Below are 12,640 nucleotides of genomic sequence, written 5' to 3' on the forward strand. Positions count from 1 at the left end.
GGTAAATGTTTTAGTGTCTGGTTCATAGGAATGAACAATGAGCGGGAATAAAGAGGTGGCCCGTCATTGTCAGGCGCCAATTAGAGCTTGATTGAATGGCAAGTGGAGCGTCCTCTCCTGCACATTCAATGACAGTCAATATCATGCCGGATGTTCCATAATAACAGAACTGACAGTGCTGATGGATTTAATAGGTGGCGACTAGAAATGAGCGTATTTACAGTAATAACGGAGCAAAGTGTTGCGTTATCTCTGCAATTTGCTCATCAGCCGACTGCCTTATAACAGAATGCAGCTTCAGGTGCTGGGAAAAGCTGGATCCAGCCCTGGGAAACTGGAAGAAGTTTCCCAGGACTGGATCCAGCTTTTTCCAGCACCCGGTGCGACATTCAGTTATAAGGCAGCCGGCTGATGAGCAAATTGCAGAGATAACGCAACGCTTTGCTCCGTTATTACTTTAAAATCGCTTATCTCTAGCGGCTACGCATTCCACAGAGCTGTACATCGATTAAAGGGGTACTCCAGCGGGAAAAAAAAAATCTTTTAAAATCAACTGCTGTCAGCAATAAGGAACAAATCTATATAACTTTCTATTTAAAAATCTCCAGTTTCCCAGTACTTATCAGCTGCTGTATGTCCCGCAGGAAGTGGTGTATTCTTTCTAGTCTGACACAGTGCTCTCTGCTGCCACCTCTGTCCGTGTCAGGAACGGTCCAGAGCAGGAGCAACTCCCCATAGAAAACCTCTGCTGCCCTGGACAGCACTGTGTCAGACTGGAACGTATACACCACTTTTTGCAAGATATACAGCAGCTGATAAGTACTAGAAAGGCTTAAAGTGACACTGTCACCCCATTCTGCATTATGACTTCTCTACACAGGTGTAAAAGGTAATTTTAGCTGTTTTCATACCTTATTTTACATCATACATCATGGTGCTTGTTGAAGTAAAAAGTGATCTTTTATCAACGGCAAGTTGTGCTAAATGGGTGGGGCTTCCCGGCAACAGCGCCACTTAGCCCCACCCACAGCACGTTGGCCCGCCCCTCCATGACAACATTGGCACATAGGCCCCCGCCCCATCGCCGGCCATCGGAACAGGCTGGCCTAATAGTCTAAGCCCCATCCCTATTAGGTTGGCCCATACCCATGGGCGTCGAGGAACGGTGCCTAAGTGACGTGACGTATGATGACGTAACAGAGGGGCGGGGCCAGATCACTTTTTTTCTTGAACAAGCACCACGATGTCCGATATGAAATAAGGTATGAAAACTGCTAAATTTACCCTTAACACCTGTGCAGAGAAGTCAGAATGCAAAAAGGGAGCGACAGTGTCACTTTAAGGTTTTTTTAACCTGTAGTAAATCAAAAAGCTATACAGCTTTCTGAAACCAGTCGAAATTGAAAGAAATCATTTTCGCCAGGGTTTAACTATAGTGGTCTACTACCATAATATATTTTTGGTCCATGCTCCCATTAACACGTTTGGCAAAGACAAGATTGGGTCCTTTCAGAAGGACCAAATCTGAAACTGAATAATATATAAGCCGCCAAATAAGATCAGTGACACAGCAGACAATCATGGCCGTGCCTCTCCTCTAGCCCGGGCGGTTAGATAATCTGGCGGTAAACTGCGGGCACGCTGCAAAATGCTTCTCCACGGCAGGGATTAGAGGAAGCTTTCAGACTGATCACAACAGTTTCCCATTAACCTTTCTGTGCGGAAATAATCCCTGCAAATCCCAACAACTCGATAGATATTTTAGAGGCATCAAATCTTCTTTTGGTCTGTGCGCCGTAATGAAGAGCGGCTGCGGACAAAGCCTACCTGTTCTCATGATGACGTGAGTGGTCGATTCTGTCAGATGGCTGGAAAAGACGCTCTGGGTTTTCCGTGCAAACTTATGAACTAGAATCTAAGAGAGAGAATGAATGAAAGATGTTATAGCGGTGGATAACCTGTAATTGCAGCGACTATGACAAGTCAGAGGCCATTGGCTTCAATTTACCTGAACATATGCTACATCACCTTCAATCTAATTTCCCCTTTAAATGGGCCCACCTAACAATAGGGGAGGAATGCTCCTGACTTATGGTAAAGCAGCGGTACTCGCTAGAACAGTGGACGGGTTCACACCCTCTCCACAGAAACTGTGGGTTCTTATTGAAGAAGTCTAATCTCTTCCTCTTGAAGCAGCCCTTTAATTCCCACCCACACCCTCTCAGACTTCCTTTTCCACAATAAACTTACCAAGTTCATGCTCAAAATGTTGTCTTCATGCAACCAGGTCTATGCTCCACTACCCTCTCCCCTGCTTATAGGAGAAGTCCGGTGAAAATTTTTATTAAAGTATTGTATTGCCCCCGCGAAATACAAATCATTCATATACACTTACAGGAAATGCTTATAAAGTGCTTTTTCCCTGCACTTCTGCATCAAGGCTTCACTTCCTGGATAACATGGTGATGCCACGACCCGACTCCCAGGAAGTGACATCACCATGTTATCCAGGAAGTGACATCACCATGTTATCCAGGAAGTGACATCACCATGTTATCCAGGAAGTGACATCACCATGTTATCCAGGAAGTGACATCCCCATGTTATCCAGGAAGTGACATCACCATGTTATCTAGGAAGTGAAGCCTTGATGCAGTAGTAAGTGCAGGGGGAAAAAAGCACTTTATAAGCATTTCCCGTAATAAGTGTATATTGGAAAATTGTCTAACTTTTGGGGGGCAATACAATACTTCAATAAAAATTTTCGCCAGACTTCTCCTTTAAGATATCCAAAACCATTGGTCTTTGACCGCTCTGTTTCCCAACCTCTCAAATCTCTAAATATTCAATTTTATTCTCACTTTTAAATGTTCTGACCTGACTTGCCAATAGACCCACTTAGAGAAAACTCTAATTTCTCCAGTCTTAAATTAAAAAAAAAACAACAAAACACAACAACCTTCTTCAAGCAAGCCATACCAAACCCCACAAGCATACAAGACCTTACCAAATATGAAACATTACTAGCTTCCAACCCCCCAGCCCACCCGTCTAACCTTAAAGGGGTACTTCAGCGGGGGGGGGGGGGGGGGGGGGCACTTTTGTGCTGGGACTGGGGAGGAGGTGGCCGAGGGATAAGACGTCCACTCACCTCCCTGGTTCCAGCGGCGCTCTGGTGCACTTCCGGGTGTCTGACGCGGGCCCGAGACGTGACGTTGAAACGGTTCCCGCCTCCTTCACTGAGTGGCTGAGCGGACCGGAGACGTCACGTCTCGGGCCCGCATCAGACACCAGGAAGCGGCCGGGAACCGGGCACCAGAGCGCCGCGATTCGGGACCCGCCACTGAAACCGGGAAGGCGAGTGGACGTCTTTTCCCTCGGCCACCTCCTCCCCAGTCCCAGCACAAAACTGCCCCCCGCTGGAGTACCCCTTTAATTCGAACCAACTCTCCGCAAGATCTACACTAAAAAGAGCTTACATTCTTCAATGGGAAGCGGATGCCGCCAAAATCCTTTAACCAGAAACATCACATATATAATTTTTCCCATGGACCCTCAAACTGTTAAAGTGCAGGAACATGAATCCAAAATTATCACTATATGGTACATGGTGCCAGGTAAACCAATCTACGCTACGATTTCACAGTGTTCGGGTTTAGGGTATAAACCCACACACCAGATATGCAGCGTATTTACTGCTGCGATACGCAGCAAATACGCAACAAATACGCAGCAGATTAGATCTAAATAACTGAACACAGCATCAAATCTAAACCATCAAATCTGCTGCGTATTTGTTGCGTATCTGCTGCGTATACGGTGTGTGGGTTTGTACCCTTAGAAAACTTTGCGGGACCCAAACAGTTTTCTCAACACTACTTCCAAGTGAAAGATTCCACCTTCCATTGATCAAGACCTTGCATGTGCGAAATGGCTGTAACAACCCAGGATCAAGAAGTTGTAAGGCAGATCGTCTTAAAGGGGTTGTCCAGGAAAAATTTTTTCTTTCAAATCAACTAATATGAGAAAGTTATATAGATTTGTTTTTTACTTCTATTAAAAAATCTAAAGTCTTCCCATACTTATTAGCTTCAGTATGTCCTGCAGGAAATGTTGTTTTATTTTCAGTCTGACACACTGCTCTCTGCTGACATCTCTGGCTGAGACAGGAACTCTGTCTCGGTTTTCTATGAATTCCCAGGAGAAAACCTCTCCTGTCCAGGACAGTTCCTATCTCGGCCAGAGATGGCAGCAGAGAGCCCTGTGTCAGACTGAAAATAAAATAACATTTCCTGCAGGACATACAGAAGCTGATAAGTAGGAGAAGACCTGAGATTTTTTAATAGAAGTAAATTACAAATCTATCTAACTTTCTGATATCAGTTGATTTGAAAGAAAAAGATTTTCGCTGGAGAGTTTTGCATGGATCACGGATGTAGCTAGCAAACAACATTCATGGACCAGGCAAACACTGAAAGTGTGAATGCAGCCTAAGGCTTCCTGGAAAACATGGATACAGCCATGGGCCATAGGCTTTTCCCGTACTCCCTAGGGCTGCATCCCACTTCTTCAGCCTCTGGTAATGAAATGCCGCCCACTCTGAGCATTCTCGAGGTTTGCTCATCTCTAGCAGTTAGCTTAGAGACAATAACTCTATTATAGCCGCTAGTTAGTAGTCCAGAATACGGCAGCAGCCCACTTTCAGGACGGAGGAAACAAACATGATCTACACAAGCCCTTACATTATATATAGCGATGTGCCATAGCATAGACTTGGTATCATCAGCTGAAATGCTGCCAAGACATAACAAAAAAAAAAAAAACACTCAATGTCACTAACATTCCCTTTAAGGCTGCATTTGTATGCGGCATGCCAACAAATGTCAGAATTCTGTAAATGTCTCTATTTTAATTCCAGCCTGACAAGTAAGTACATGATGCACCCAGATTCTGTTTGAAAGAAAATCAAACATCTACTACATCTGCCAGAAAGCAAACACAAAGGGATAGTGCAGAAGGAAGAGAAATCATTCCCTGCAGGACAGATCTCTAAAAATAAAAAATAAAAAAATCGTACACACACACACACACACACACACACACATATATATTTATTATACACACACACATATATATATATATATATATATATATATATATAAAATTTTTGTAAATATATAAAATATACACACATTAGTATAATAAAAAAAATTATATATATACACACACATACATACACACATATATATATATATATATACATAAATATATAAAATTCTATATATTATACACACATATACATACACACATTTATTCTACCATAATCCAGACAACAACAAAAAAAAAAGAATCGGAAAGGCTCCAGCCAAAGGATTGCGAGATGCAATTCTTCTCTGCAGTGCAATTCAGATTCATTTCTCAATAATTTATGAAGCAAGTGGAACGGAGAGCTGCGACGGTGGGGGATTAGGAGACGCGGCGTGTTGATGGCGTGTGCCAAAACTCAGAGCATTGCAGGCTCTCAAGTATGTAAGTGGAGATAAAGCCAAAAGGTCACTGCTAGACGCTAAGGCTTCAGCCCACTTAAAAGGAATCGAATAAGAGAAACCTGCTTGCCTTGCTGATGAAGAAGCTGCCATCTTATCGATTAGCGGCCACTTCAAAGCAGCAAGAGGAGAGGAAATGCACAGGTACCGTCAGAGAAACACACTGTGGCAGCACTCTCAAAGTACCACTTTGCCGGCTGCTTAGATCTACATAGAGCGAGGGGCACACTTGTAAATAATTCACTGTTTTGTACAAGGTTGGGGTGACCTGGCTCTTTTATACTATACATGTAGTCCCAATGCACCACTAATAGTTTATAGATAACAATGTAATGATCAGCAGAAGTCCCTCAATGTATAACCTATTGATAACCATATGACCATCCAGCAATATCACCGAAAACAAGCTAAAACGTTAATCGCTAAATAAAAATAGAAAAATCCAGTGAGGACAGGGTGTGGGAACACAAAGAATCTATACTTACCATTCCCCGTGCCCCCACAGCGCAGCATCACCAGATCTGACAGCTGCCAGGCTCTAGTTTCTCTCAGCGGGAAGTACCTGCTCAGCCAGTCAATGTCTGCCGTGGTGCCCCGCCCCAGTCACTGACTGGCAGAGCAGGCCTTTCTCAGCTGGGAAGTGACGTTGAAGGAGCCGCAGGAAGCAGACAGGGGTCTGGGAGCAGTGGCGAAGCACTGCAGGGACGGTAAGTATAGCTTCTTTACTATGTCCTTGAATTTTTAGAGTTCCCCAGAATTTTCCTTTAACATGTCTGCAAGCTTGTAAGCTGAGTAGTTTGTCACATTGAACAATGAGTATGGGAGGCAGAGGGAGCAGGGAAGGAGCCTGATAAGTAGTACTTTATATTCATTTGGGCTATTGATTTATGCAAAGTGTGGTAAAACAATGTTCATTTTAAGGGTTACTTTGTGAAGGTGGCCATGAAGGTGATGTTACTTTGGAAAAACATTGTAATCCTTAACATGGCTTCAGCCTTGTATCTGCTTCTGCAGGAAGGAAAGGAATGCTAGCAGCAGGCCTAGGAGGAGAGCGCCTTGAACCTACATCGCAGACACAATACAGACGCAGGAGAAAGACATTGTTATATAAACAATATGTGGTAAACAACACGTTGTACCATCTTGACTGCTAAGGATTGGCCTATCAGAGTGTGATACGTATGTGTCTTGTGACTTGAAACCTCGTCTGTATTGACAGTTTATCTATTTCATGTGAAACTAAATAAAACATGAGTGTGCACTCCTATCTCAACTGAGAGAGGGGGTTATACCATCTTTTTGCCTGGTATCACGACCTCGTCACTTGAGCTCAGCTTACTTAATTTGGACAGGGATAGTCAATGGGGAACAAGGTGAATAAAAAGAAGTCCCACCTTGACAACTTTACTAACCAAAGATGATTTTTTTTTTTTTTTAAATTTAGCTCAGGGTGCTTTAAAAATACAAAAGCAATTATTAGGCATTATGGTGGCTCTTGGTCCCAGGTTCTTCCTCTGACTGCCTGCTCAGTCAGTCACCACTCAGGGATTGGCTGAGATGGCAGTTCTTGCAGCAACAACTCATGACAGGAGGCAGAGAGAATCAGCGTGGCAGAGGCCAGAAGCCATTGGACCAACAGCCAACGGAGGTGGGGGATGAGGGCAGGAGAGTATGACTCCTTTCTTTAAAGCACCCTGAGCCACATATTTAAAAAAAAAAAAATTACATTAGTAGGTTAAGGTTTGGGATTTTTCATATCAATTAACATAGCGTTTTTGGTTTGGTGATTGTTAGACATATGGAAACTTGGCCTCATACCGCATGAACCTGGCATACCCACATCCAACAATATCCTACATGTCTCATAGATAATCAATGACTCTGATCAAGTTACACAAACAATTAAAGGGATATTACCAAAAATCTATAGGATTTATCATTTGTTGCGATCCATCCAATTCCGAGACTGCAGAATCAGTGCAGCGCACACTCACAGTCTTACAAAGCGGAATCCGCTCCATTGTAAAGACTTGTAAAGGAATAAAAAGGCACCCCCCCCCCCCCCATAGATCAACGTAATGGCCTATCCTAGCAATATACCATCACTTTATGAGATTGAAATACCTCTTTAAATTGACAATGACTTTATGTTAAGAATATTTAATCATTGCTCCAGTTACATCCTCATCATCGTCTCTGGGGGGGGGGGGGGGGTATATATATATATATTTATTTATTTATTTATTTATTTTACTTTTATATAGGTAGTAGCATAAATCTAGAGATGACATAACCGGATGGCAGTGATGGAGTGCCTTGTTTAACCAGCGTAATACTCTCATTTCCACGTTATGATATCCATCATGTTTCCATCCCTGACATGGCGTCTGATATTGCAGAATTGCTGTAATAGTTTTAATTAAGTTCCTGAAGGTTGTGTTGTCATGTTCTATCCAGAATTATACACTCATGGAAGAAAGGTTCGGTGCCAAGCCTAATGACATCCCGCACGACTCTGCCAGCATCATTAGCCGTCGTACTCTGATTAATTGCCTCAATTCTCACCGTTTAGCTGCGCTCTGTACGCGTAGTTAGTGCAGGGGGATCGGCAGAGACTGGAGCTGGGATTAATCACTGGTAACATAATGGTTAGTGGCTCTGGTCATAAATCTGACAAACTTGAGTGATTTGGAGGCTTACACTTAAATCGTAGGTATGACATCCAAGAGGCTGTTCTGTATCTTCGAACAAATAAAGAGTAAGCTTGGTCCAAATTACACCGGACAGCTGGGAATAAGGGCCTCCTCCATTACTAAATAATATATACCCTCAGGTTGGGGGTTCACGTGGCCGCACCAAAGTCAATGACATATGATTTGGCACAGAGCTTTTTTCTATTCTAAGGGTTGGGTCACATTGGCCAATAAGCAATTATTGACATATTCTAGAGATGTCTTTGGTGGGCCAACCCTTTAAGGACAAACCTTGTTGACATGTGTCAGAGAAGCGGGTCAAGGGCCTCCATCGTAGAAACCACCAGAAGACTGACAAATGCCATGCTGGAAACTCAGATTCCATTAAAACAGGGATGGGGAACCTTCAGCCCTCCAGCTGTTGCAAAACTACAATTCCCATCATGCCCGAACAGCCGAAGTTTTAGCTTCAGTTTTTAGGCTGGAGCAGATGAATAGAAAAACAAGTCGACCCTCCGGCACAGATGTCAACATCAGCTAATCACTGGGATCTTGCTATATTACACAAAACAATTTTAGGGGGGGAAGCGAGCACGGACCTGTCAGCTCAGCACTCGCTTCCCCCTCGTTCCCTTCTCACTGTGTGTGCTATTACACGCACAGACAACGAGCAGTGGAATGGGTCAACCAAACGATCCTTAGATCGTTTGGGCTGCCCAATGAAGTCAACAGCTGTCTGTTGCCACTGCTCCTATTACACATAAGGATGAGCAGCAGATCCTGTATTTTGGCTGATTGTCGCCTTTCAACAGGCTATTACACTAAACTATAATTGGCCTGAGTGGTTGGTTATCAGCCAAGTAAAGCCGATAGTCACTAAGTGTAATAGGGCCTTTAGTGTGGACACCACCACTAAGCCCATTGCATGTACTATAAGGGCACAGAGATGAATGGTCTTCCAATCATCTGGTCTCCTCCAAAGGAGGAGCAGCTACAGCGCATTCATTCTCCGCTCTGGCTAATAATATTGGCCAATTCTCCTCTATAAAGTCCATCTGTATGAGTGAAGAAGCCTTAGGGAAAGGATACTGTTTAGGTCACATACAGACACCTCTGATTTAATCCAACAAAACTGGACTCCATCATGAAGGCAGCAAATAGTAAAATTCCCACTCACACATTTAGGTGGCCAGCGATTCCTAATGTCTTCTCGCGTTAGAAGGGAAGCTGTATTTTGTGGTTATAACCTTTTAATAAACCTTTAATTTGCTAAAAAGCCAAACAAAGGAACTTACCGCTTCACTTTGACTCAAGCCGGATGTCACAAGAGAAAAGTTTCTTTGACCAGAAACGACTGGGCTCTTGAATGATGGAGTAAACTTGCTTCTTAAAGGTGATGCGAATGTAGGCGATGTGCTTCTCTGAGTGTTACTGGGACGCTTGGTTGAATGCTGAGGTGTGTGCACAACCTTCTTCAGCTCAGCAGATTGTCTAGTGCTTCCTCTTCTTAACGTGCTATGGCCAGTTACTACTTGCGGTCCATTTCTCAGGCTGCGTTTTGGAGATCGGGAATTTTTCAAATCGGTGGAAAATGGCGCACAGTGATCTGTACCTAGAAAACAATACACGTTAAAATCTCACTATATAGAGAGGCACTGAATTATTGTGTGGTTACAGAGGTTTTGGTGCTGTGTGAAAGGAGAGCTGACCATACAATGCAAGCACCCCCGGGATTCTCTGCTACTGAATGTGGACACCCAGCTGCTGTACACGTGCAGTGAAGACTAATCCTGCTCAGAAATAGCTGTCAATCAATACCAAGTCATGTCTGTGAGCGACTTCCTGTGGTCTCTTTTTTTGAACAGAGTAAAGACCAAATATCAGCAGAGGGAGAATGGAGCGGAGTATGACAAGAAGGGAGACACCTAGTGGCCATATGTATAACATTGATTTAAACACAGAAAGAAAAGAGTATATTGCAAAGCTGCTGCCGATTTCTTACTTTTTTTTTTTTCCGACAATGCTTCTTTAAGATTTCTATACTCACTTTCAGTAACTTTCTTTGGTTGATGTATTTTTGCCATAGTACAGCTCTCTGCATGTCATGAAGAAAAAGTGCTGCTATAAGTTTTCCCCATACCTCCCACTGCCCTTTGGTTCACTACACTGTGAAGAGCTCCCATCTAAGTACTTGATAAAATGCCGCTTCCTTCTACAAGGTTAGAGGGGAAAGACAGAAAAAACTATGCAGACTCCTAACAGGATAAATATAAGTCTCCATCAGCGGAAACAAAGATGTAATTACGGCTAAAAGCAGAAATGCTTACAGTAAGCAAACATAACAATTCTCTAGGTAAGAGCTAGTGCTACAATACAGATACTGTTCAGGAGGAAAATACTAAAATCCAATGAAAGCCTCGATGTCCATTCTCCCGTATAAACCCATTTGAGCCATTCTCTGCTTGCGGAGCTACATTGTGCACACTGACTATAGAGCGTACACAAGGGCCACTCTTACCAATAGCCAGACAATGCATGCAAGGCTAACAGGTTAACAAAGCAAAACTTTCTATAGCTATTATTGGAGACCATGGTAGATTATGTGAGTTAGAAAGAAAGAAAGCTTCAGCTTATAACCATTCTGCAACGTAAGAGTCATAGGTATAAAATATAATAGATTATAGTTTAAAAACCCCTTTATGTATAAGGACTGCACATAACATTAGCTCATCATAGGGCCTATAGTCAATGACATATATAGGCTCCATACATTGCACTCAATGCAGTGATAAAGCTAAAGAGCCAACAAGAGGCTGTCATGTTACCAAGTATTGTTATAATACAAGTCAACTCCTAAGGCATTATAGTCACTTCAGAAAACTTTTGAAATGTCACACAGTTCTATAGTTTTGGTTAAATCCATGCAATTTATTTGTGCCACCACTAAAGTGGTTGGAGAAGTGCTGCATGCCGACATGCCTCGCTGTTTCTCGTTCAGTTTCCTCAGCTAGCACTCCTCTTTTAAGACCCATGTGATCCCAATTAACAGGAAGCACCCATGGCAAGTACCCCCTATTCTTCCCATTCTACCTGCAGGAGTAAGACAGTGTTCACACTTGTGTTGCTTGGTGGAAGCTTTCTCCGCCGGTGGCGCCTGCTGGGTTTGGGGGGCTCCTGGAATTTGGTCCTGTGACATTGGGGTTGCAGGGCCATTCTATGGCCTTCCTTCCCTGCTTGAGCTCACTTTGCGGGGTTTGCAGTCGCTGACCAATACAGTGATGAGTTAGTGTAGGGACTTGTGTGAACCAGGGGACCTGCACATGGTACATGAGGCAATATGGTTTGATCAAATTATATACCAACATCCTGGCGTTGGTTTTTAAATGTAGCCGAGAGGCATTAGTGTCACCCATAGGTGTGATGTGCAGCAGCTCCTTTCTCTTTTTGTCTGCATTTTCCTCAGCTAATATTGAGGAACCAACTCTGCCCAGTTGTACAAACCTAGGGACTTGCCACTCTGTGTACTAGGCCAGCAACGACTGATAATTACTTATCGTGGTATTCTTCTGTATTTAAAGCATTGCAACACTAGCCAAGGTTGTCAGAATTCCCCAGCAGAGTGCCTTGCCTCAAGTACAAGTTTTCTATTTGTAACTTTCAGAGACTTTGCAACACCTAAAGTACTGTCTACCCTCAACTGCTAACCTCCAAAATGGGAACTCGCTGGCAATAACAACTCAAATGGCACCTTGTGAACACAGCTTTTGAAAAATTGTTGTACTGTGCCTTTAAGAGAAGTAAAAGCTATGGTTCTACGGTTACCACAGAGTCTGTGTATTCATAGCATTGCACCTTCATACCACAGAAGGGGATAGTAGAACGCATCTAAGGGCCCTATTCCATGGGACAATTATCATTCGAATTATCATTACATCGTTCGGATCTAAATGATAATCGTTTTTAATGATTTAACGACGAATGAGAAATCGTTGATCGCTTAATAAGACCTGGACCTATTTTTATCGTTGCTCGTTCGCATTGAATAAGACGTCGTTCACAGTAGCAACTAACACAATAGCGACAACAAGACGACCGCAAGAACGATCATAAGTAACGATTATCGTTCCATGTAAATAGGTGAACAATTTTAGGGCGTTCACAATGGCGGTTGTTTGAAATCGTTTATCATTAACGATTATGAGAACGATAATCGCCTCGTGGAATAGGGCCCTAATTCAGGTGTGTGTTATGTCCCAAGGAGAGCTACTACCACTTCAAGCCACATGACAAGTGCCACTGCGGTACCGCAACACCTAGCTCTGCATAACCTTACTATACAACTCAACTCCTGCAACATGGGCCGCTAAAACAGGGCACATGTGTGAAATAAAATGTTCTTTT

The 12,640-nt window shown here is 43.2% G+C and overlaps 1 protein-coding gene across 1 annotated transcript in view; it reads right to left on the minus strand.

The window, feature by feature from the left end:
* Nucleotides 1-12,640, minus strand: part of BRCA1 (BRCA1 DNA repair associated) — a 107,451-nt gene that overhangs the window by 34,358 nt on the left and 60,453 nt on the right. Inside the window, exons 14-15 of the mRNA XM_069953839.1 lie at nucleotides 9,535-9,851; nucleotides 1,828-1,915 (exon numbers count right to left, since the gene is read on the minus strand). Of these exons, the coding sequence (XP_069809940.1) occupies nucleotides 1,828-1,915; nucleotides 9,535-9,851 (405 nt within the window). The remainder of the gene's footprint in view (nucleotides 1-1,827; nucleotides 1,916-9,534; nucleotides 9,852-12,640) is intronic.

This window comes from Dendropsophus ebraccatus, chromosome 14 (genome assembly GCF_027789765.1).
Source record: "Dendropsophus ebraccatus isolate aDenEbr1 chromosome 14, aDenEbr1.pat, whole genome shotgun sequence".
NCBI lineage: Eukaryota > Metazoa > Chordata > Amphibia > Anura > Hylidae > Dendropsophus > Dendropsophus ebraccatus.